The sequence below is a fragment of the Pelmatolapia mariae genome, linkage group LG20 (genome assembly GCF_036321145.2).
Source record: "Pelmatolapia mariae isolate MD_Pm_ZW linkage group LG20, Pm_UMD_F_2, whole genome shotgun sequence".
In the NCBI taxonomy this organism is placed as follows: Eukaryota; Metazoa; Chordata; class Actinopteri; order Cichliformes; family Cichlidae; genus Pelmatolapia; species Pelmatolapia mariae.
Genome location: NC_086244.1, coordinates 27,518,632 through 27,543,716, shown reverse-complemented (window position 1 = coordinate 27,543,716; position 25,085 = coordinate 27,518,632). Strand labels below are relative to the sequence as shown.

General features: G+C 40.8%; 3 protein-coding genes across 3 annotated transcripts; 1 reads left to right on the top strand and 2 right to left on the bottom strand.

The window, feature by feature from the left end:
- Nucleotides 1-263: 263 nt before the first annotated feature.
- Nucleotides 264-9,199, bottom strand: elapor1 (endosome-lysosome associated apoptosis and autophagy regulator 1). The gene is made up of 21 exons (XM_063465031.1): nt 9,083-9,199; nt 8,784-8,964; nt 8,513-8,660; nt 8,345-8,425; nt 8,144-8,249; nt 7,903-8,052; nt 7,641-7,729; nt 7,302-7,479; nt 6,948-7,076; nt 6,246-6,336; nt 6,046-6,151; nt 5,813-5,950; nt 4,032-4,295; nt 2,979-3,155; nt 2,742-2,892; nt 2,083-2,176; nt 1,809-1,910; nt 1,495-1,621; nt 768-946; nt 479-644; nt 264-395 (listed from the first exon to the last, which is right to left on the bottom strand). The coding sequence occupies exons 2-21, from the start codon at nt 8,930-8,932 to the stop codon at nt 264-266; spliced, it is 2,757 nt and encodes a 918-aa protein (XP_063321101.1). The 5' UTR covers nt 8,933-8,964; nt 9,083-9,199.
- A 1,952-nt stretch (nt 9,200-11,151) lies between these two features.
- Nucleotides 11,152-13,122, top strand: cfap276 (cilia and flagella associated protein 276). Its single transcript, XM_063465030.1, has 4 exons — nt 11,152-11,226; nt 12,644-12,757; nt 12,841-12,956; nt 13,035-13,122. Exons 1-4 carry the CDS (start codon nt 11,152-11,154, stop codon nt 13,120-13,122), a joined length of 393 nt encoding a protein of 130 aa, XP_063321100.1.
- Nucleotides 13,123-13,499: 377 nt separating this feature from the next.
- smc5 (structural maintenance of chromosomes 5) lies at nt 13,500-24,928 on the bottom strand. Its single transcript, XM_063463088.1, has 24 exons — nt 24,604-24,928; nt 23,356-23,497; nt 23,001-23,053; nt 22,621-22,783; nt 22,397-22,531; nt 22,106-22,246; nt 21,843-22,004; nt 21,625-21,696; nt 21,209-21,464; nt 20,929-21,083; nt 19,140-19,253; nt 18,938-19,032; nt 18,675-18,807; nt 18,199-18,372; nt 17,567-17,736; nt 17,313-17,436; nt 17,007-17,129; nt 16,791-16,916; nt 16,515-16,610; nt 15,876-15,980; nt 15,641-15,760; nt 15,064-15,243; nt 14,634-14,729; nt 13,500-13,950 (listed from the first exon to the last, which is right to left on the bottom strand). Exons 1-24 carry the CDS (start codon nt 24,768-24,770, stop codon nt 13,816-13,818), a joined length of 3,237 nt encoding a protein of 1,078 aa, XP_063319158.1. The 5' UTR covers nt 24,771-24,928; the 3' UTR covers nt 13,500-13,815.
- Nucleotides 24,929-25,085: the final 157 nt, after the last annotated feature.

Here is a 25,085-nt window from a genome sequence, read left to right as displayed (position 1 = left end):
TTGCTCACTGTGTTTCTGAGATTGGGGGTGGGTGGGGAAGGGGGAGGGGGATGATAATTACGAACAAATTCTCAGTCTTTACATTTTTGGACCAATAACAAATATTACGGTCTCTGTTTAGTTCTAAAAACTTTCAAGACATCCTCAAAATTATGTCTCTACATTCTCTTAAAACCCCTCAGTAATGCAAATATCTTATTAACTAACATGCATCAACAGTCTAACTTTTTCTGACAGAAAAAGCCGCTCTGAAGCTAAACCGTCTACATCTGAACACTTCCTCTGTGCCTTGGTAGAGTGATCTGCTCAATTTCATCATCAGAGTCTTCCTCTACTAGTCGCTGGCGTGAAGATGATGACTTAAGGGGAACCGAGTCGAATCCGTCGGATGTTCTCTGGAAACATATTGATGGCAACATGAAGCAAGGTAAGTCAGCTCAAGTAGCTCAATGTGAACGGGAATGAGGGGGTTACTGACCTCGCGTGAGAAAGACTTAATTTTGGTGAAAAAGGATTTCTTGGTGAGGTCCATGAGGTCGTCCTCTGCATCCTCTCCCTCCATTATTGCACAGCTGTCTGCGGTGGGCAGCTCGCACTCCCTACCCCCAGAGGTCATCATCAGCCTGGAGTATTTATACTGCAGCCTGCAGATGGGAGACAGCAGGAACAGCACCTTGTTCTCTGTTTTGTCTTTGATTTATTTAACGGTTTGGATGTGCCAGATGTTCAATAAACACTACAGGAAGTATAGAGTGTTGTAGTCTCACTTGCGTGTCTTTTTCCAAAAATAACAGATGAGACTGATGAGCAACACAGCAGCGACGGCTCCAGTGGAAACACCAAACTTGAGCCAGAAATCCAGAGTCACACAAGCACTGACTTTTTGTGCAGGCAGCGGCTGTCCTCCGTAACACTGCACAGGCTGCTGCCACACATAGGTGGTTCTCTGAAACACACATACGAGCATTTAGTCCAACTTTCCTCCCTCGTCTGTCTTGAGATTTTGAGAATTATGCTTTCTGGTGGAGAGATCTGATAAGCAGAGTGCTATCAGGCTCATATTGTTCAGTTAGCTACAGGCAGCAGGAGATTAGCATTTAGTGAAAACTAGACTTTTGATGAATGAGCTTGAGATATGGTAAGCAGTATGCTAACTGGACACACTGGGAGAGTGAGCTTATATTAAACTGAGTGCTATCAGTCTTCTCATCTTACTTGCTGGAAATTGTAATTCACATTATGCTGAACTGACATTTAATCTCCGTAAAACATGCTTGTGCTTCACTTTAAATCACAAGGAAAAGTGCACTTTATCTCTTATCTTAATCATTGTCTAAATATTTTTTCTGTAATCCAATGCGACAAAAAATATTTTTTTCTAATTATATCTTTCCATAAAACAACATGAAATGTGGAAAGATGTGATGATGGATCTGACACAGAGCTGGAGTTAAAGGGATTTTTGGCAGTATGTCCGCGGGTATGGAGCATTACCTGTATTCCCTGGATGCAAGCACTGACGATCTCTCTGTAGTGGTTTTTAGTGCAGAGTGGACACGCATGCTGGCTCTGCCACAGAAAGTGGAAAGTGCAACCATCGCATGTCCCCTCTGAACAGTTACTGTGGAGGAAAAGAAAGTAAGACAGACGGTCAGAGGCTTTAAAAACGATCTCACGGGAGTCACTCTGTCTGCAGCTCTGAATGTGACAACTATTAGTGCAAAAAAACGGCTGCTGTTTGTCAACAAAGTTGTCGCTAGCCGACTCTAGACAGGTCGAAGGTCGAGCTCGGTTTTTGTTTACAGCACCTTGGCAGCATGATGCGATTTTTAGTGGTCACTGTGGGATCGCATCTCATCCTGACTGTAGCTGACCGGCCTTGTTTACAAGACTGAGTTGCGTCACTGGACCTGGAAACATCAAAAGCACACACCAAGTGAAAAATTTTAAACTGCTCTTGATTCTCTGTTACATTTTAATTTCTAAAAGATGATCAAAGCTTCTTTTTTTTTTAATGAATATTTACTACTGAACCATCTAAATGGATCAACAAAATGAATGAATAGCTGTGAGCTCACTTACTTGTAATAGAATATAACATCTGGCAGGCCCAATGCTGCAGGGAACATCCACTTTGGAGAAGAGATGTCACCAAGTCTCGTCTCAGTGGTTACACCTTTGGAATTGGAATACATGTGCCATTATGATATATTAGATATACAAAGTAAAGTATATTTGATATCTTGTAGCAGGCTGCATAGAGCTAAAAGATGTGAGACGTTGAATCAAGCAACAGACTTTTTAAGTCATGTAATTATGAAACTATATGCTGGAGGATTAAGGAATCTGCATGCAGCTATAAGTGAATGTGGAAATCTTCATTCAAAGATATATGAAAAATGCTTAAAAATGCATAACTCAGTCACAATTATGGCCCTACACTCCAGCAGAGTAAACACTCCACTCTTCAAAAATAGTAGCTGAAACACTTCTAGTAGCATCCTTAGGGTTTATTCATTTATTAATTAATTAAAAAGACCTGTGCTACTCCTAAAAGCAAATGTCCAAAAATTGCTTTTCTGGAGCACCGATGACCTTGAACACTGAGGAGCAGGAGAAATGCAAATCCAGCTAGCTTAATTATTATCTGAACACACTTTTCAATAAATGATTAACAAACTCCTTCAAGTGTATCATCATATTTTCAGCAAAAACCAAAAACCTATTCATTCAGTTCATACCAATGAGTGAGTCACCAATAAGGAAAGGCTGTGAGGACACAAGGCTCTGACTCCTGATGTCAGAGGGAACCACAGTGGACTGACAGACATAACCTTTGACCTCTCTCCCACTCTCTGTTACATTATCCACACAGGAAGCTGGCATTCGGCCCTGTGAGAGAAACACAGTGAGGTTCAAATGCACGTCAAACGCAGTTCTGCAAAAAAGAAACGTCACTTGGACAGTTGCCTTCTCACCTCTGTCCCACACAGGCCCAGATTAAAGCGATGGAAGTACCGCAGGCCTTTGTTGGTGAAGCGGGGGCTGCTATGGACGCTGGTGACGTTGGCCAAAGGAGAGAAATCATAGTGCAGCAGCGCTCCTTTGCTTGTGCGCACATCCAGCATGCAGTCACTGAGACAAGCTGTAAAGGCCTGAAGGACGAGGTGAGCGTGTCAGCACACATCATACACCGAGAGAAAAACCTCACGTTCTGTCTGTGGGAAAGCCAGCTATTATAGCTGGGAGGTATATGGCAGAGACATATGATTTCCTTTGCTACTTTAGAGCCAAGTGTTTCATATTTAATACTTGAGTTTTTCTGTTTCTGACCCTTCTGTATCATCAGTGTGATTTTTTTCCCCTTGAAAAACCAAAATAAATTCCACAAAACATTTTTTAAGGAATAATTTCCCAAAAAAAGCCAGATCTAGCAAATATACAAATTAAAATTCATATATGCAAATGAACATTTAATTTCATTTAAAAAAAGTAGAATTTTCAAGCAATTATTTCATGGTTTGGGCTTTAAAGAGTTAAGGAATAACTGTCTTTTGAGGATTTGTTTTCTTGAGTGAAATTCTTTACATATTTACGAATTAACGATAAACTAATTTTCTTTAATGGTAGCGAATAAAGAGCATCTTGGATAGTTTACAGAAGCTCAACAAACATGAAATCACAGAATAAACAGAAAAATCACTTTCCACAATAAAAGACGTCAATGTTTTGGGTCTTGTGGATTTCAGACAGTAAAGTGAATGATTTGTTTGAGCATGTGGGATTAATTTGTGTAGTTTTATATGTGAGATATACCAAAAGAAATGGAAGAAAGAAAGCCTGTTTTATAGTTTCTTTCCTCATTCATGCCCCAAATTACTTTTTTTTTTTTACGTTTTTCTCTGTAATGGTTTTAAATCCCTCTGCACACTGCAATTCCACAAAAAAATGGAATACTAAAAAATGTAAAATGATCAGTGAGCACCTGGACACATTTATGCGCTGCTTTTGGAAAGGGTTTTGTTCTACACCTTGTTTGTCTTTGTGTTTGGCCCACACCGAATACAAGCAGCTTCCCCAACTGGCTGATCAGTCCTAATGAAGGTGTTTGGCGGGCACTTCTGACACACTCCTGTCCCGTTGACCATGTAGTGTCCCGGTGGGCAGAGAACACAGGCAGAGCCGGCCTTAACAGACGTCAGAGCACAGCGGCGACACTTCGTGGCCACGCCTCCGATGGCGTTGGTGATGACGATGGAGTAGATCTTTGCAACATCTGCGCTGTAGTTCCTCTCCTGAGGGAATGGAAATGCAAATGTGCCCTGCTTAACAGGAATGCAGTTTATCATTTAGCTCTATTTTATAGTCAGTATAAAACGGAGATATAAGGAACAGAGAGAACAAGGGTCATTTAGACTGAAGTGAACGCACAGCTCCAGACTGCCATCTAGAGTCTCGGTACAAAGTTCTCAACAAATCAACCACAACCAACATGACACTGTAGCAGGTTGCCACAGCAAATTCCAGTTAGGATTAAAAACATGGACAGACAGTTGTAAACATATTATTTGCAGTATTTAGTGTTAAATGTCTTGCTTTGTGTTCTTGCCCTCCTGTCAAATCTCTCTGCAGGTAAATTTAAACCTTGAATATTGCTGCACTTTTAAAAGCTGACACATTGTTTTTATGGCTGAAGGTTTGGTGTGCGTGCAAGGGGTGCAAGAGAGAGGTTGAGAAGAAGAAAGACGGGCAGCACCCAGAAGGAGTAGAGGAAGCAGTAGTAGTAGAAGAGGAGGAATAAAAGAAGATAATTAAGTACGATCCAGTTCTGAAGCATTCCCCAAACAGAAGACCGTAAAAACTCCAACATCTTAATTATACATTAATATGATGCTCTTATTTTATTCATCTAAATGTGAATAATTGAACTGATAACCATGAAGTGCATTAGTGACTTTATTGTATTCTGATTTTATTTATTCATTTACTCCACATTAAAAGGAATAACTTAAAAAGTCCAGTTGACTGAGGGAGAGATGGATGACTGAAAATAATAATGACTGTCAAACATACAGCCCAGGGACCAGAAATGGCCCCGCCAAAGAGTCCAATGTGGCCCACTGGATGGCGTTAGAATATTAAAAAAGAAAAAAAAAAGAGTCTTTTACGTTTCTCTGTATTTAGGTCAGTTTTACAGAAGTACAGTTTACTGACAAAGAAATCCCTCAGAGCCGAGCATAATACATGTAAACAGGTGAGTAAGAAATAAACCATAACAGGTAGAAACAGTTCCTGTTTCTACCCTTTTTTATTTTATTTCGTTTTATTTTTAAAAACAGTGGGTCCAGATTTTTTCTTGTATTAAAAAGCACATTTTCTGTAAATTAACAGTAAATTTCTGTTTTTAACACAGTGCAAAGAGTACTTTAGTCATTTATTTTTTAAAGCATACGCCCAAAAAGCCATGCTGGCAGATTTCATTTTCTGCAGTTTGAAATATTAATTATTTATATGAAATATTATATATTTTACGTAAGACATCGGTGATTAAATGTGTAACTTCTTTACATAGAATAAGAGGGGAAACAATTGTCAGTGTTTTTTAAGACGTTATCAGGCAGTGCTGTAGTTTCACTGGTCCACCCAACTTAAGATGAAATTACCCACTGTGTGGATCTCAATATAAAATGAGTTTGACACCCCTGGTCTAAATAGGGACTCTAGAAAAAATGTACTTTTGAAGCTGAAATATGAATTTGCTAAGAAGGAAATAAATCAACTTGAGTAGGTGGGATGCGTGTCTGTATCTCACCGTGCCATATTCCTCTGTTCGCTTAAACGTCCAGGTGAAGCTGACGGTGCTGTTGCTCTGGATCAAGTAGGAGTATGACTGCTTGTGGTTTCTGCCATTCCAATGCTCCACCACATCGTTGTTCCACTGATTATATCCCTACAGAAACAAAAGCACATTCATTCATTTATTCATGTGCACATTATACATCCTGAAGGAGTCATGCTACAAAAATGTTGGGACACCATCCTCACCGCCAGGAAGTAAAGTTTACAGTCAGCTGTACAAATGGTCTCAAAGACGAAGGTGATGCGAGATAGCTCACTCCTCTCAGCGTCTTTGGCCATGGACTGAGGCAACCTGTGAAAACCAGTGACATTTTATTAGATGTCTATAACAACTCAAGCTCAAATTTGAAGAGAAACTTTTATGTTTAGTTCTTGTTTGACTTCACCTGTATCCAGGGACACTGAGCGTGAGCATTAAATAGTCTGTGTCCTGATCCCCGGGGGTGGTGTAGATATACTCTCCAGCCACCTCCCACGCTGCCATTACAAAAGATAAAAGCTGTAAGATACATTTTATCCCAACAGCAACATACACATGCAAACATATAAACTCACTGTGGATAATTTTTGAAACCAAAGCAAACTAGCTTAATTTTTTAAATGAATTCCTCTAACCTACTTACAACTAAGGATCTATTACACAATTCACTTCAACCATTACATACGCTTCTGAAGCTGATGTGCAGGTTTAATTCTTGGCCTTGGAAAGTTTGCAAACTAGCAAATTATTATCTGTGCCTCAGGCTGTTTAATCACTTTGCTATCTTTCTACTTTGAGAAGTTCCTCACCACAAGTTAATGATTATGTCTATTCACCCATAGTAAGAGATTATCAGTACATCATGAAAAGGTCAGCCATCTGTCACAGGGTTAAATCACAGAAACAGACAACTATTCACAATCCCATTCACACATCTTTAGACTACAGGAGGAAGCCAGAGTACTGAACTAAGCCAATGCAGACAGGAGGACAACATGCACACTCTACACAGAAAGGCCTCAGACTGGATTCAAACCCCATTCTTGCTGTGTTAACCACTGCACCACCATGCCACCTACACCTCATTCTCTAATATTAAGGTTCTCACCAGTATGCCGGTCAGAGTCACTGAACACTTGATTGAAGACGGAGCTCTTCATGTTGGCTGGCATCGTGTTCCACCATTTGTACTCAAAGCCCACCACCGGTTCTGTGCCAGCAGGGCACTCAGTGCAAACTGAGCAATCAGTGGAAAATCACATCAGGATATTAGGTCATTAGTGTCAACAATATTAGACATACCACCTTAAATCTTATGACATTTCCTCTCATGCTGTCTAAAAATGTAACTAACTATTAACATGATTGCCTTATTTTTTTAATATCACATGATCAAGGCCAAAATAAAACTATAAGGCCGACATCAGTAAAACACAGTAAAAAGGAGCGGAGTGGCGCTAACCTGTGCCATTAGAGAAGGATCTGCTGGGACAGGGCTCACAGGTGGAGGAGTTGGAGGCAAAGAAACCCGGGTTGCATGGCGGACAGGTTTGCTTCTCCCCTGACGCGGGAAGCTTCAGTGCTCCTTCGACAGTCTCACTGCAGATCTTAGGCTCGATCCATTTGTACATGAGCTGAGTCTGAGACACACACCGATACACAAAAAGAAGATGCAGCAGTGGCAGCATTACAGCTCAATCAGATAATTTATATTAAATGAAGCCTAACATTTACACCAGTGGGATTTTTAAAGAAAAACCTCTACCGAACCAGCAGGAACTCTACTTCCATGTATCATTACCTTTCCCTCAGAGTCACAGGGGGTGTGGGTGTAGAAGTAGTCACTGCTTGTACATGCAGGTCTCGGTTTGCAGCTCGCTGAACCGACGACTGGAAATGTTTTTGGATGAGGAAAAACGCACAGCACACATTTAAGTCCAGAGAAAAGATTAACTTGACCACTTAGCAGTAACTGCTGCATTTGCATGTGTGTGGAACGTAGCAGTTGTAAGTCTGTAAGAACGCTTTACTCCATCTGGACAGAGATAAGCAAATGGGCATACCTGCGTATTTATCTTGCTCGCATTCATGGCAAGTAGTGGCACCCTTATTGGAGTAGGTATCAGCGGGGCAGGGGGTACAACGTGCGGACCCTGGGTTTGCACTGTGGGTGCCGGGTTTACAGTGGAAACACTCTGATGTGTAGGCCACCCCTGGAGGAAACCAAAAAAAGTTAATCATTAACAGAAACAATGTGTTGGTGGGAAAAGGGAAAAGTTTAGGCCTGCTGCACACCTATCTTACCTGATATCTGAATGTTTCTCAGAAGCACAGGTTTGACAGCACTGCTCTGCAGGGAGTATGCTATAGTTCGCCAGTACAACACATTGTTGCCCTTATTTAGTTCTACCTGCACAGAGACAGAGTGGGGCATTCATTTATTCAAAAATTCCCCAGGGCTGGCCTTGAGTGCATTGAAGTGCTAAAACTGCTTCCTGGACAAACCGTGTATTTGCTCCAGCTGCTCTCCGAGATCCGCATCCACCGGCTGTTAGAGTCTGTCGACTGACACTGGTCGTTCTGAACCTGCAGGAAGACGAGAACATTTCACCAAATACTCACACTTAAAAGTGGTCTGTGTCAGCTGAAGCAGCAGTCATTTACAATCCTTACAAAGAACTCAAAGTAGATGCTGGTGTCAGGATAGAAATATTCAAAGGACAGACTTCCAGGCTGTTTCAGGTTCACGGCGTAGGACAGCGTCGCAGTGCATTCATCTGTGTTCGAGGCTATGTAGTCACCCTTTGATGTCCAGGTTGAGCTGCAAAAACATCACCAAGCAGCAACAGTTTAAAATGGTTTTGAAAATTGATACAGAGAGCCTCAATCAATCAGATAAACCTTGACAGGATGGGGGAGGGGGCTTGGTACTGTGAATACTAACTTGGAGCAATCCGTTTGGTCATTCCCCTCATTCGTTATCACGCCGTGAGTGACAAAACCAGTCGGCAGGCTGTCCCACTCATCAAAGGCCACGCTGGTGCCCAGAGAGTAGGTGCCCGCAGCACATTTCTGACACTGCTGTGACTGCATATCAAGATACTCCCCCTCATTACAAGAGAATGCTTAAAGGAGACAAAGGACATGCTGAGAATGGAGATGTGCACCTGACAGTGAGCGTATCTGTTGTGCAGGTTGAAGACTTGGAGAAAATGTCTGAAATAAAAGTAGGTCACTGCTTACTGCACTGAGTCCCTTTGACTGGATCTGGGAGGCCCGTGCATATGTCGGCTTTGTTGGGAACTGCAACTCTCCATCTCGACCCGAGGACATCACACTCTGTGTACTCAAAGTGATAATCTGACTGCAGGGACGAAACACAGGTGTGAGTTTCACACAGTTGGACATAAAAGCACACAATGGATAACTTGCACAGCCGGAAGTGGGATGGAATAATAACTGTAAATTAAAAAAAAAAAAATGCAAATGCAAATAAGGATTATTTTGCAGTTTATCTGCCCATTTTGATTCCTCACATGTTCAGCATGTAAATAACTCACACAGGAACACTAAACTCACTGTTGCACCCTTGTTTTAAAAAAACAAGAATTCCAGGTTGCCTTATACTTCAGGAATCTTTTCCCCAAACCAGGACAGCCTCTTTTACAAATAAAAGCGGAGGCTAATATTTGCCTAGGAGCCTGTCTCAACTGTTATTTTAATCACGCTTATCAAGGATACTGCTGCTTCTCTGCAGCCTTAAGGGTTTACTCAGCTGAGGGGAGAGATGCTGATTCGACCGGTCCCTTTGTAAACATTTAATTTAAGTGTTCTCGAAGAACTTTGAAGACAACAAAAGCTCTCAGTCGAACGACTTACCCATAATGAGGTAAACTGGGAAGAGACAAAACATTTAAGTTAACCTCACTGAAACGAGGCATGAACACACAGCAGGTACAGAGCGTAATCTTGAGATTTGGTCACTGGTCAATAAAAGGATGTGATATTCCAAGGAAGGTCATCTGCCACGCCAATCTACACCCACACAGCTTCACGGGATTAATAGTTAACAGAAACACAGCAGCAGCTGCACTCCTCCATCCTTGTGTTTTTGAATTAGAGCTGCAACATTAGCTGTGCTAGGGTATCAAGTGAATGCAGGTCCTGGGTGGGAGGATTTGATGTAAAAATGCATCGAACTGGAGATGTGCTGTAGCTTAATTACCCTCTTTAAACAAACACAAGGAAACCAGGGCAACCGGACATTATGACCGCTGTGCCACATGGTGAAATACACTGGGCTGAAAACAAGAGTCACAGAGGGGAAAGGAGCAGCTAGCAGGTTTGCATTCATAGCTCTCTGAAACTGAAATAAAAGCTTAGAGGTCCATATGGTGCAAAGTGTGCTGATCAAAAGGAGTGGTTTGAGTATTATCTCAAGCTACTCCTGTTATGCAAACTGACCACAGATATGGAGGCTGTAGGAGAGCGAGCAGGCTGTGTAGTATGTGGGACCTCTAGTAAAACAAGTGTAGGAGTACTTTAAACACTTGAAGGGGAAACATATGTTCAATCTCACAAACTGCTCAAACAAACTGCTGTTTGTGCTCATTTTAGTGTTTGGTTTTAGTTTAAAGAGTGATTCAGGATTTCACTTGAACATGTGTTACACCAAACATATGTGTTTTCTAGACCAACCTTTCAACCTTTCATATATTTGAAAGTCTGAAGTACACAGTACACGTATAGTACAGCAGCATATGCACCAGCATCTGTCTGCACCCCCAGAACTAGAGTGAATTATAAATACAGCTGGTTTGTCGCAGCACACGCATGAAATCATCCCTTGGTGATTTATAAATGACTGAAATGACAAAAATGAATAAATGAATAATATGAACCGCCTCACCTCTTTGCACATGGGCAGATCCGCGGAGGTTTGCAGAAAAAGCAGCCACAGCAGGCAGTGGCTCAGGTGTGTCAGGCCGGGCTGCATGGTCACCTGCTGTCGGTGCTGAAGTGATGGAGACGAAGGAGAAGAGGTCTGACCTGCGCCCTCAGGTGCTGGAGGCGCGGCTTCCCTCTCACACTCTGGGATGTGATTGGCTTGGTGTTTTCACTCTGAGTCTGAGTTACCTTTTAACGATCACCGTTTTCCTGTGAAAGGTTTAACCGGAAGTTTGCTGTTGCTGAGAAACCGGGTTGTAAACGTCTTGCTTTAGCTAGAGTCGTTTAAAGGCCGCAAAAAGAAAAAAAAAATCAAACAAAGTAATATGGACCAGGGTTTATAGAACTTCTTGTTGCCGTTAAATATGTCAAATCGGGATCCTTTCCCCTCTCCGAGGGTAGAAAACGACCTCACTCTCAGCGGCTACAGGCCGCAGCAGGTGCGTTAACTTTAATAACTATAACTTTATCTCCTATAACTTTATCTCCCAAAGACACCTCAGGGAGGCGTTATTGTTATTGAACAATTTATACCAAAATATACTTTTTACACTAGTAGCACTTTATTATTAAGAGTGTAATATATTTTGCTTTGTTTTTTGTTTTGTTTTTTATGAAATTAGAGTGTAATTTACTTGTAAAAGGGCAACACTTTTTTTTAGGAAAGAAGAAACAAGTTATACTGTAAGTAATTTTTAAGAAGTGAGTAAGTACCGAGTATTTTAGCCGAGAAACTAACGATATTTCCAAATTTTGCACGATAAATATGGTGTAAAAAAAAAAAAAAAAGAAAAGAAAGAAAGAAAGTAAATACATATTATTTAGTGTACATGATGTTTTCGATTTCACAAAAACTAGACTGAAATTTTACTTTACACTGGGGGAATTACACCCTTAGTTCCAGGCTGTATTACAAGGTGTTACTTTTTAATAAGAATACCATCTGGGCCTTATAAATATAAGTATAAATATATACATAAATATTCTAACACATTGTATTTTTGTTCTTTAGTTCCAGTGTTTTGACACCTGTAAGTTTGCTATTTCCTTAGTCTAAAGGACTCTGTTCCACAACTTTAAAACTTTTTGGTCTGTTTTGAAAAACTGGGATGCTACAACCAGTGTTTTCATTTGGACCGAATTGTTTTCATTAGAAGGTCACATTTACTCCTCAAATTTGGATCTCTGTTTACATCTCACACATAGATTTTTTTAGTACTAACATAAAACATTTAATTTCAACATCAGAATTGTAGTATCTGTTTATCTATTTTTTTTTTAAACTGAAATGAACAGAAGTACAGAGCCAGAGGAGCAAATAAATATCTTGTTGTCTGGATTGGAGCAGACTATTTGGCTCCTTTGTTACTTTTATTGTCATTTTAAAATATTAATGACATGTTTTGTTTTTTTAACTTACCTTGGAACATGGTGGCACAGAGTGACTCACACAGTCCTAGTATTCCCCTGCTGAAATGATGTATAACCACTGCTTAACGGTGTGATAAATAATTAAGGACTGAAAAGTAGATTTGGACACGGGTACCTAATCCTTATAATGTCACTTGGTATGTAGGTAACTGATAAATGAAGTAAAATAAATCTAGGTATGCAGTATTTAAAAATACACTGTAAAACATTTCGAAGCATGTTACCTGGTACACTTAGTTACTGTTATCTAATGAAGTTATTAAAAAAATTGAACTTAAACAAATAAGAATTATAAAAACCATTTGGAAGATTTCATTCTACATGGATGTCATTCTATGCTTAAAAATGTAAATAAGTTTTAAATTTGGAATCTATGCATATCATTTCTTTGGAAATTTGGAATTAGTCTTATTTCTTATCCTGCAGAAAAAAACATACAATAAACCAACTCACATCGCCCAGACTGAGGAACCTTGGAGTCGCCTCCACGACACAGCCACTGTGGCCAGCACCCAGCGAAGTATTTTGAACTGTACACAGGTATGTTGTCAGTATTCACTTATAAAACCACAGAAAGGCTGAAGTATCTCTACTTTGAACGACTGCTCTGTACTCAACCACAGACTCCCAACGACAGCCTTGACCTTCAGCTAAACGCGGTCTACGATCACCACAAGAACTGCTTCTGGAGCAAGAACCAGATTTTGTACCAGAAGGAGACTGTCTCTGAAGACCACAGGCGAGTGTTTGTGATGTGTTGGCGGTGGTGCATCAGGTAGTTCAACTGTGTTAACATTATTTGTATGTTGTTTTACAGGAAAGAGGCAAACTTAGAGATGGACGAAGCAGAAAATGGAATCACGGTGTGGGTCGACAAACAGAGGCGCTCTATTCGCATCAGCTGACACACAGGTAAAGCTTGGTTAAATCAATCACAATGAACTGCAAATTTATCATCAGCTCAGAGAAACCTAATATTTCTAATACTGCGACTCCAACCCAAATCCACTGACCCTGGGAGGAGTGTGTCTTTGTCTGGAGTCAGGTGTGTCCAAATACAAACACAATGCACTTATCTTTGCTTCACAGGCGTCTTCAGACAGGGGCTGCTCTACAAAGCACAACAAGAACTTCAGCTCAGCATGAAGCTTCAAGAGCTAACATCTCTAACAACTGCTGACCTCGGCCCTGAAAATAAACGAGTTCTTTCAATGCTTCTTTATTCTGTTTGTGTTTTTCATTAAAGTGAGCATTAAAGACCAGTGTAGAAGAGAAACAGCAGAACATTTTATTCAAATATATAACACGAGCCAACTGTTAAAGACACATATGACACAAGATATTGGCTGCATAAATAAGAAAATGTGCAAATGATGAAAACTGATGATGGGTATTATGTGTAAACACTTTTCTCTTAATCTGATTTACAGATGCCCAATACAATTAAAAAAAAAGCTGAAAAAATGGCAGCATTAAGGATTCTGAACATTAAGTGACAAAATACACCCAATAATTCTTTTTAAAAATGATAAACACAATCTTGACTTTTGGGGGTTTTAAAACTAGAGTTTCAAGGAGAACAGGTCAATCCAGAGGGCTCATGCCCTGGCTTTTCTTTCAAGACACCGTCTGACGAAAGCCCTCTCGTCCCACTGGTTGGGGGAGAGCATGTGGGGGCCGTTATGGACGCAAAGGATGGTCATCTCCTCGGCATACGTAAGATTCTGCAGCAGCTGTAGGCAAACACAGCAGGAAGAATTTAAGAGCACAGGGCTGTCATTCGTATAAAACAAAAAAAAACATTTCAAGATTAAATAAAATTAAAAACCTTTTAGCCAACAATCGACTGTTTACGTGACGAGCTGTTGGAGAGCAGCACTATTATTATTTTTTTCAGTCCAACATCCATATTTATTTCAGGATCCCAAACTTTGAGGGAGATACGCGATATGGATAGAAGCACTGCTCAGTCAGGAAGCTCCCGGTTCACAGTTTTCATGCTGATGTTAATGTCAGAGGAGGTTTGGAGCTCTGTGGTTATTGAGTCAGCAGAGTGTTGGTGACTGTGAGCATTATGGGCAAATCTGCTATGTACCTGCAGGTGGTCTGCCACTTCATGGCTGTGGTACCTAACTTATTCCCTGATGAAGTAGCAAGTAAATACCCATTACAGTTGAAATTTGGTGGCATACTATTATCTGAATACAGCTCTTTAGAACCCATTCTTTTACAAACATTTGTATGGCTAAGTGCTTGATTCTATATACCTGTGGCAATCTGACTCAAAGATGAAGTGATGCAGCCCAATACTTTAGTCCAAACAGTCTGACTATTTAGCATAAAGTGGCACATAAACAGCTCCTTGGTACCACTGGGACTTTCAGTCAGGCAGTCTGCATGAACATAGAACACTTACTTTAGGTGTTATGAAGAAGTACTGGGACGTTGTCTCTTTGCAGGCTGTGCGGACCACAATGTCAAAGACTCTTCTTTCATTTACAGGATCCATTCCCTGCATAAAGAAACAGGTGGGCTCAGACTCTTTAATAAAGGCAATTGATGACTACTGTTGTGTGAATGCCTGTCGGCGCGATCTGAGTTCTATTTATTAAAGTTGTTAAAATGTTAATTTCATGAAAGCAGCGGGACATAAGCTGTGGTCCTTTCAAAGCTGTCTGTGTGAAGTGGTTTGTGCATAAATGTGTGCAGGAAAAGAAAAAAAATGGGCCTACAAACCATGACAGCAAAGAGAAACTCGTACCTGGGTTTCCCAAATAATTACAGTACCTGCAGCTCATGTGCACCTTTGTTATGGTCGCACTGTTGAGACTGTGTGTAAGAACTACCTGATTGATCTCATCCACCACTCTGAAGGGACAGCGGTTAAGCTCCTGCAAGGCCATGAGGTAAAGCATGGTGGAGACGCTGCGCTCTCCTCCACTCTGATGGTAAGGCGTCAGCTCATGGAGCTGGGTGGTGGCGTGAAACTTCACCCGGATGCGGATCCCGTACTTGTCGTACTCCTCCTGCAGTGGAAAGACCCAGTATTCTCTTTTTTTGTTTCTAAAGACACTCATAAAAATCTTATGCACTGATAAACTGGACGATTTAAGTTAAATAATTTTAGTCCAGAGAGGACACTAATATATTCAGTTAAACTAAATTCATGCTGAATTATGAAAAAATATGATAAAATAATAAGGCAACCCTCTGAATTTCCAATGTGATGCATCCGTTAAAAATATAGATACAGTTTAATATTTCCCTCAGTTAAACAGCTTACCATATCTATACAAAATTCAGTTTTCAATGAACTTGTGCTCAGTCATAAGTGGTTAAAGGTGATTAAAGGGAGACCTCTACCAAAATAACCCTTTCACCCTGAGACATCAGCTCAGCAGTGTGGTGTGACTCTGCGATTACCTCATTCTCTGAATGCAGATCAACTTCTCCTGCACACTGCATGGAGCGAAAGAAAGCACTGAACTTCTCATTTATCTGTTCAACCAGATGTTTCAGAGGATTAAGCCAGCGTTCCTTAGCCTGTGACACAGAAGAAAAAAAGTCCAAATATACACATCATTACACCCCAAGAGCCATTCTGTCACACAACAAATGATAAACTGGACAATTTCTGTGAAACCAGGTAATCACTCACCTCAGATATGTTCTGTCGGTAGGCATTCAGGGCGTTGCTCTTTTCTTCCAGCTCTTTCTCCATTTGTTTAATCTCCTGCTCTCTCCTGTTGTACTCATCGACAACCTTTCAAGTCAAGAGAGGTGTCAGGATCAATATTTGTATATATTTACATTTAATATTTCAAACAAGAACATAAATGGAATAAACTGTGAAGTAAAAATAAAACTAATTGTCTGAACAAAAGGGCATTTTTAAGTTCTAATGCAGGGGTGTAAAACATAAGGCCCGGGGGTCAGTATCAGCCCAGCAAAGATTCCAGCCCAGCCCACTGAACAGTTAAAAAAAAAAAACAATTTAAATCCTGGTGATATATATTTCATTTACTACAGCAGCATTTCCTTATTATGTAGAAAAATAAGAAATATTGTTGCAATTGCCCTTCTTTTTCTTTCCTAAATGTCTAGTGAAAGAGGAACTTTACTTGTCCGGCCCACTTGAAATCAAACTGAGCTGTGTGTGGCCCACCATGTAAAATGAATTTGACATCCCTGTTCTAATCCGTGCTCATTAACATTTCCAAACTGCTTTCTTACTTAAGTTACGACCACGCTGAAGTCCCGCAGCATAAATGAAAACCTGATTTCTATGCGTCCTTACATTTTCACTGAGGCCAGTGAAGCACTCGGCTCTGGAGCGCTCCTCATTCAGCATGGCATCGACCTCATCCAGCGTGTCGGGGAGCTTGCTGAACGCCTGATTTAACAAAAAAAAAAAAAAAAAAAAGAGCTGTGAACTCCTTCATTTGAATTTTAGGCTCTGGAGACCTTCACTGCAGAGATTAGAATGTATTATAAGGGTAATATTTTACACAGAGTGAATAGAGGCGGAAGTCTCTTTCACATATTCACCAATAAAACTGTGAAGAACACTCACATTACGCAGGTCTTCGGGTAATGACTGATCAGGCTGCATCTTACAGATCGCCTTTGCTCTCTTCAACAGCCCTTTGCATTGGTCTGTCAGCTGCACCTTTCTCTGCTCCAGACGGCTGCATTTTTGCTTCAAAAAAAAAAAAACATGACAAGTAAGCATAAATCTGCGATACAAAACCTCCCGATCCTCAGAGAAGCGCAAGCTCTAAATACTTACATCAGTGGTCCTCAGCTCAGAGGCACCTTCTCTGCAGTCATTCTCCAGCTTGTTCTTCTCTGCCGTCAGCCCCACCGTCTCCAACGCCAGATGCACCTTCTCCATCGTCAGCTTGGCTCTCAGCTGAAGGTCATGCAGACAAGTGAATAGAAAAAAAAGAAGAGACAGTCGTTTTCACTGACAAATTATTAAATCGTAGATGTTTTCAATAATATCTGCTACAAAGATGATATAAAAACAGAGAAGGGTTTAATGCCATTATCCACAGCTAACACAAGCAATGCAGTCAGGTTCCCTTACTCATACCTTCATTTGGGCCATGAATGCAGTCACTATGGTCACTTTCTCAGCATTTACAGCTGCAATTTTCTCTTTAGTCTCCTCCTCAATCTTTTTCAGGTCAATAATATTCTGCTCCATCTGCTTCAGACTAAACACAGAGGAAGAGACAGATGAGTTTTTGAACTCTCATAACCAAGCTGATGCCTCTGTGAAGAGATCATTTAAGACACATGACAAAAGTCACTGTTAAGCATATTGTCCCTTTAAATGAAGCTTACCTGTCCTGTTTGGTACTAATTTTCTGCTCCAGTTGTCGTTTTTTCCCCTTTAGTTCAGAGAGACGCTTCTTCTCTGCCAACAGTTCATTGTCACGGCGGTCCAGTGCGACGGCTTCCTTCTGCAAGGCCTTCATCCGCTCGTCGATGTCTCGCAGCTTTGACTCACAGGACTGGTCGCACAGGAGAATGAAGCACATGTTTAAAAACAAGTTTGCAGAAAACAAGTGAAAAGTAGGTCAACTAAGTTTTACTAAAGTGTGCAGTTACACACAAAACTTTTTTTCATCAGTTTTGCATGAAGGGTTTTTGGTAATTTCCCCCTTAAAACAAACCCGGCTCATTTTGCCTGCCTAGTATTGTCCAAATTGCCTAACACTCAAGCAATCAACCCCCTCGATCGGACATGCCCCTCAGTGTTTCAGAGCACATTTATTAACAATTTTAAAACCTAATCTTATACACTTGGTGAATTTTGTTAATCCTTGAGTGGTTTAAAGCACATTTTTCTGTTACATGACAAACTCAAAGCGCACATTTATTACTGCTTTACACGGACTTTAAGCAATATAATATACTGAAATGTCTTGAGGTGCTGCTGTCGTTCCAGCTCTCTTCACATGACTGTCTCCTACCTTCATCTGCTGCTCTAGCTGCCGTTTCTCTTCAGCATCCACAGTGATGGTGAGGTACTGGGAAGGGTGCACCGCAGAGTTGCTGGTGCTTATCTTGTTAGAGTAAAAGGACCTTTTGACAGTGTACCTCTCCTCTGTTGTGTACAGCACCTTGAGGTAGGGCTCCTCAATCACCTGAACAAGATAGATCGGGGTCAGTGTCAAAATCTTTCCACCACAAAAGCAATAAATACAACCAAAGTTAAAAGCGACGGACTTCCAGGAGATTTTGATGTTAAGGAGAACAATGTGGGGTTTTATTAGTTTACATTAAGAACCTTTTTTTGTTGTTGTTGTTTTACTCTAAATGCACCTCTCCTCATTTTTCTGAATAGTGTTATTTTGCAAGCTTCGCTGAGAGAAGAGATTACATTTTGAACAATATTCACCTTTTTTTTTTTGTGGTTATTTTGAATAATGTGAGAAGACAAGCGTACCGTTTTAATCATGGATTTGGTTCGCTCATTGCCCACTGGTACGTCATGCACCCTGTACTGGTGACAGAGGTAACTCATGACCTCATCGGGGGCGTCAAACATCTCTCGGAGGTAGGTGAAGAACCCAAAACGCCTGAAAGCCAGTAAGAAGAAGTAAAAAGATGCAACAGATGCACGGACACATCAGGATAAAAAAAAACAACAAAAAAAAAACAATACTGTATTGATTTTTAAAAAACTGAACTAAATTTATTTTCTCTCACCTCAGGGACTCAATATTTCGGGATGGCGGTCGCTTAGAACATGACTCCTCCGGAGCACAGATGGAGTTCACCTTCAAGTTCATCTTGTCACGGACCTGAGGGTCACCACAGATCAAACTCATCATTAGCTTCACTAAAATTTCTAATCGGATAAAATATTTTCCTCCAACCAGGCGACATCGGCAGCCTGCAGCATTCTGACCTCGATCATAAACTTCTCCATGTCGTCTTTCCTCTGGAAAACGAATGCACGGAGGTCGTGGAATGAGATGTGGTTCTCCACATACTTAGCAAAGCGGTGATCCTTCACATTGATCTGTAAAATAGAGAGCGAGTTAACAAAAGTAAACCAATCCAAACACTTAACAAGGAAGTCTTCGTTTATCCTGTGAGATGCAATGTGTTTGGTGTTTGGTAGGGTGGTTCGGTATCATATCATCTGATATAATGCCAGTTATGAATTTTTAAGTGATGGAAAAGTGTCTCATCACACCTCGTGCCACTCTGACAGTCAGACTCTGATGGTGATTCAGCAGCTAAAAAAGGAGCTACTACAACAAACTCCAGCAAAGCACAACACTAAGAAAACTGTTCCCACTGAAGGTGGAAAGAAACTTGTTTCACCACTTTAGTCAAACAACAGAGGATCACTAAGACATTTGCAAGTTACACCTGAATTATACTTCTGCATCAGAGCTACCTTATAACTTATGCCATAACCGGAATCCCATTTTAGCCCTAATCACTGAACTGGGAGTTCTGGCAACACTGAATAGGGTGTGTTCATTCTTCCTCTTTTGCACTAAATAGTGCCTGAGTCAATTTAAAGTAGTACCTTGTATACGATATTCAAATGATAAACACACACACTAGTGTTTGGCAACATGCTTATCCTCCCATCAAGGCCCAGCTACACCAGTTCACATGTTTTGGCACTGCCAATAATTGAACAGTACTTGGAAGAACATTTTCGAGGCCCTGCCATTGTTGCAGAATCACTGTAGTACCTCTCCATCTTCAGAGTAACTCAGAGTACCTTAGAAAAATACTTTCTATGCTGCAGTTAGAAAAAGTGATGTAGAACAGAGTGAACTCTCTGTGAAACTTTTGAGTGACTTAGTCGTCATTGAATATGTTAAAAACAACCATAAAATGCATCCATTGTTTGTATTGTGGTACATTTAAACTGATTGTGAGTAAAGGAGAACCCCACCCCATTCATCTGTACTATGTTTGTCTTATGAATATCCACTGTAGTGTTTTTTTCTTTTTCTTTGTCTCTTGTAGCTGTAATCTCAGGGGCTGGGTGTGGGGAACATTTTTATTGTTTTTGTCTCTTATCAGAAAACTAAAAATAACGTTTAAAAATTTTCATGAAAAGCACCACATTTCGTGCTTAGGTGTCACTGTATATAATGCTGTGTCACTACTATTGCACAATAATGCTGCTGGCACCTTGTGGCAATGGAGTCATGTTCTGAAGGAGCTAGTCTGCCAGCAACGACAGCAGCTTGTTGGAAAAAAACGAAAGGAAAACATATTTCATTTTTGTTTATACTAATAAATTCAGCTGCGTGCAAGCTGCAATCACTGATAAAACACTACTCAGTTTTTTTATAACATCCGTGAAATATCATGATACAATTTTGAGGCTATATCACCCACCCCTCTTGAACCATTTATAATCAGTATATGATCATTTAATAAGTGGCTTTTCTCGACTGGAAAACAGAAACATGGCTGAAATTCATCACTAAACGTGGAGAAAGAATCGTGGGATTTAAATGCTTTCAGATACGAGTTGTTTGCTAAATCAGAACCTGATCTCATGAGTTTGTCTGGTTTATTTTTTCACTTCTATAATTTAGGGCTGTTGAAAACACATGCCCACACTTACATCTAAACTATACGTGAAACATCTGCATAGCTTCTAAATGCTACAGAGAGCGGTTTAAGTGCAGCACGTCCTGTCACAGGTCAGTGAAACTCACCACCAGCATCATGGGCTCGTGGACGTTTCCACGAAAGAGTTGCTTGTTCTGTCTGAGCCACTGGAGGGCAGCGTGTGTGTCCCTGTGACGTCCTCGCAGCTTCTCCTCTTTGGCATTCATCATGTTGTTCATGTCATTGAGCTTCTTCTCCAACACTGATAAAGAAAATAGAATAGAATCTACATTTAAATCTGTTGTACATAATGTGCTTTTGTCAGCGAAATGTGCGCCAAAAAAAAAAAGTCATCTTTGTTTATGCAAATTGTTTTGGGAAGCTCACTTCTAGATTCAGCACAAAGGTTGTCCTTCTCCCTGCGCAGGTCGCCCTTCTCCCCTTCGATCTTGGCTCTCTCCTCCTGAATGCGCCTCAGATCAGCGTTGACGGCGTTGATGCGCGGGGTTACATCCGGCTGGTCGCCAACTTTGGCAAGCTCTTCCTTCAGGTCTTCGATGGTTCTTCTGGTGTTGCTGATTCGCTTCTGGTGGTCTTCCTCCTCCATCTGCTTAAGTCTGAATTTTTGTTTAATATCGTCAATCTGCAGAGAGCAATGGAGAGAGCAGTCGTGTATTAACAAAAGTCTGCTTTATGTCAATTAAGTACAAAGATAAAAAGCATAATGTATTATTAATTTAGTCTGTACCAAATGTAAACCCAGGAATGTAAAAAAAAAACAAAAACAAAAAAAACACACACACCTCTTTGTTTTTTCGATCCAGCTGATCTTGTTTCTGTTTGCACTTCAGGGAGGCTTCTTTGATGGCAGCAGTCTGAAAAACAACAACCTCATCTTCACCACCATCATTACAGGACTTACGGTCTCTAATTCAGAGTTCCTCTACTACAAAAATAATGTATCCCTGCATCTGCTCGTGAAACTGGACCTGTTACAGAGTACCAGCCTTTGATTTGTCACCTTAGCCTTTATCTGTGCCTCAGTTGGCTTCAGCTGCTCGTCAATCTGTTGGATCTTCTTCACCATGGGCGCCTGGGTCTGCTTCAGGCTTGAAAGCTGCTTTTTGGCCTCGTCGCGCTCCTTCTTCACACCCTCAAGTTCCTTACGTGTGGTCTCATACTCCTATGTACACAAGGAAACAGAAACAGCGTACACAATTAATTCAGTTTCTCTCTCCACATGTGCGCTGTGCTCATTTCTCTTGTTTACACTAGATCACTCACCACCCATGGTTTCTTCTTCTCGAGCAACTCGATTACATCCAGATGCCTCTTTTTTTCGTAGTAACGGTTTACATCGTGTTTATTCCTTTCATTTCGCTGCTTGGCTTTCTCCAGGAAGCTTGCTTTCTCCTTCACAACGTTCTACAAAGAAGCAAAGAGCCATGTTGCCGTTACATGTCTTTAAGAGGAGGACAACTTAAAAAACAAACAGGAATGAATTTTGTTGCAGTTTTTTCTTCTTATTTCTACCACATCAAACTTCTCCTGTTGGATCACTGGCTTTGAGCTTACCTCCAGTTCTCGTTCTTTATTGCGGAAGTTTTTGAGCTCACAGTGGTATTCATACATCTCTGGTGGGCCCACTGACTTCTCAGTTGCTTCCAGCAACTCAATTTTGGACATCTTGGCAAACTCGCCCACTTTTTCCTGCGTGGGGAAAAAAAGCCACTAAAACAGTGACAAAACTGTATATTTTTGCATCTGTGCAGCTTTATGTTGCAGAGGTATAAACATACCTGAGGTAGAAACTGACAGAGGTTGCTGACTTGGATGCGCAGAGCTTTAACTTCCTCTTCCACCGCCTTCTGGCTGCACTGCCGATCATTCAACATCCACAGAGACTGATTGTTCTCCGCATGTATCTCTCTAAAAATCACTACATTACCACCGCTTTTGTACCTTCAAAAACAAAAACAAAGGCTAGCGTTTAGAGTCATATAACTATGCTGAACATGATAATGCAGGTGATGTAACAACTTCTGGCAAATTTTTATTTCATTTTTGAAAAGATTCAAACTTCTTGTCTGAAAAGATTCATGAAGAATTTCTGAAAACATGTAACGCTAATGGAGCAGTAGAGTAATGTAGCATGTGGAATGTATTTCACATAACTTACAGTTCAATTTCAACATGGCCTTTTTTGCAACCACGCTTGACATAGAGCCCAACCTTTAAAAAAAAACAAAGCAAAATTCAATAATCATCATCATCAACAAATGCAGTATCTGCTATGTGAGCTCAATTCAAAGTATCATATTTTGGCTGATAAAGGGGCAGGGAGATGAGAAACAACAGTACATGCACTGCAAAAGAGCAATGAAAGATTTTCATAGAGCTATGCTTATCACCACCTACAGCTTGTTTACCAGTCTGCTAACATTATGTTTATTTGCTGGTCTTTTGAAAAGAAAACAAATCCAAAATAAGTTTGGAGTGCATCAATCAATGACTTGTATTGCTCTGTGGCTTACCTTATCACCTCTGCCAAGAACAGCTGTCTTGCCAGCCAGACACAGACAGATGGCACACACAATGCTGGACTTTCCAGTACCATTGGCCCCGACAATCATGTTCAGATTAGGTCCAGGATGCACCACAGAGTAGTCGTACGTCCTGTGAGTAGAAGGTAGACATTTAGGGGTTTCCTGCAGTGTTTTAGAGCAAAGATGCTCCATCTCGCCTAAAATAATTGCAATCTACACTAACAGTACAAATGAACATAATAACGTAAAACTGGCAATACTGCTATCTTACACTTCAAATGGCTGTCTGTTAGTGAGACCTGAAGTTTCACACATACGGTACCTGTTCATCTGGTCATACTGCTTAAACATTTGTGACAGGCAGACTCACAGTGAAATACTTATTTACAACCACTCTTATCCCTGCACAGTTACTGCAATTTTGGAGGCTGGTTGACGATAATACAAATATGTATTACAGATTAACTAGTTAATAAATGTAGAATAGTGTGTATAACAATGAATGTTTACTTAGTCTGCCATAATTTTCATTTAAAAAAACCTTACAGGCAGGTATGGATGACAGTAAGATGAGAAGTTATACCAGTAACTGACTCTTGGTTAGTTTTCTGAGTGGAAAAGAAGCTCTGAACAGGTTATCCATATCTACTTATCATCTCTGAGTGTGAACACGGTTTAGAAACAGACTGAAAAAAGGGGATGCATGTAACTCGCTCCACTGCCAGACGTTTGAAGTCCTGTTTTTTTTATACAGAATTTATAAGACTGAGGGTACAGGATTTTTATTGACTGGCTAGATTTGGCACTTTGCTTTAAGCTAGAGCAGTTGTGATTCTCACCCCCTGAAGTAGAAAGCAATGGAAACAGACGTAATGATAACGGGTTCTTCATGGGGAACCCCTTCTTTAATATATCGAGTCTATTTTAACACCCGCCTTGAATGTGACCCCTTAAATCGTACAATTAGATAGGAAAGCTCACTAAAATACCTCATTTGGACTTAACTGTAGCTGCTGGTCCATATAGTCGGTCTGTAGCAGCTTCCCTCAGTGGGTCTACGACCTGCTCGTGTTTACAGGGCTCAGGGTTTAACTTTTAATCGCAAACTGGTGGCAAAATGTTAGCATATATGCTATCTAGGTCATCTGGCTGTAGCTATCAGCAGGTAAATCGGGGTGTTCCGGCAGTTTCAGTTTACAGACGTTGACCGCTGACAACTGAGGAGCAGCAACTTACAGGAAGTTCTTCATGGTGATCCGAAGTATGGATCCCTCCACAAATCGACCCTCCCCCTCGAGTCCTTCGTCCTGACTGTCCGTGAAAATGCTCGATAAGCTTTTACTCGAAGTTTGTGAGCTGCTGTTAATGTGACTGAGCCTCTGTCTTTTGCTGGGTTCGGCCATGGTGACCCCAACAGGGAACCCACAAGACAACCAGGCACGTTCACGCACACGGACAGACACCTCGCGCGCTTTGCCGAGTTGCTGCTGAAAGCCGGTTGGACCAAAAAGATCACGTGTATACACAAAGGCGACAACAGCGCCAAAGCTATCGCGAGATATGAATTTTACCCATACAATAACAAATGTACAGCATGCACCTAAAATGTTTGATTTCCAAGTGACAACATACTATATTAGAAAATAAAAGGAGAGTAGAAAATACTCGAAAACATAATTTAACACGTGCAGGTGATGCATGTTGTGTTAGCGTTAATA

Bases quoted from the DNA above. Each gene is read 5' to 3' on its own strand.
- cfap276 (XM_063465030.1), top strand. From the start codon at position 11,152: ATGTCAAATCGGGATCCTTTCCCCTCTCCGAGGGTAGAAAACGACCTC. The intron at 12,758-12,840 runs GTATGTTGTCAG...ACTCAACCACAG, and splicing joins GTATTTTGAACTGTACACAG to ACTCCCAACGACAGCCTTGA. The intron at 12,957-13,034 runs GCGAGTGTTTGT...GTTGTTTTACAG, and splicing joins ACTGTCTCTGAAGACCACAG to GAAAGAGGCAAACTTAGAGA.
- smc5 (XM_063463088.1), bottom strand. From the start codon at position 24,770: ATGGCCGAACCCAGCAAAAGACAGAGGCTCAGTCACATTAACAGCAGC. The intron at 21,084-21,208 runs GTGAGCTTCCCA...TTTCTTTATCAG, and splicing joins CCTTTGTGCTGAATCTAGAA to TGTTGGAGAAGAAGCTCAAT. The intron at 18,808-18,937 runs GTGAGAGAAAAT...ACTGGCTTTCAG, and splicing joins CGAAATATTGAGTCCCTGAG to GCGTTTTGGGTTCTTCACCT.
- elapor1 (XM_063465031.1), bottom strand. From the start codon at position 8,932: ATGCAGTCACAGCAGTGTCAGAAATGTGCTGCGGGCACCTACTCTCTG. The intron at 8,426-8,512 runs GTAAGGATTGTA...GTCTTCCTGCAG, and splicing joins GCATCTACTTTGAGTTCTTT to GTTCAGAACGACCAGTGTCA. The intron at 5,951-6,045 runs GTGAGGATGGTG...TTGTTTCTGTAG, and splicing joins GTAAACTTTACTTCCTGGCG to GGATATAATCAGTGGAACAA.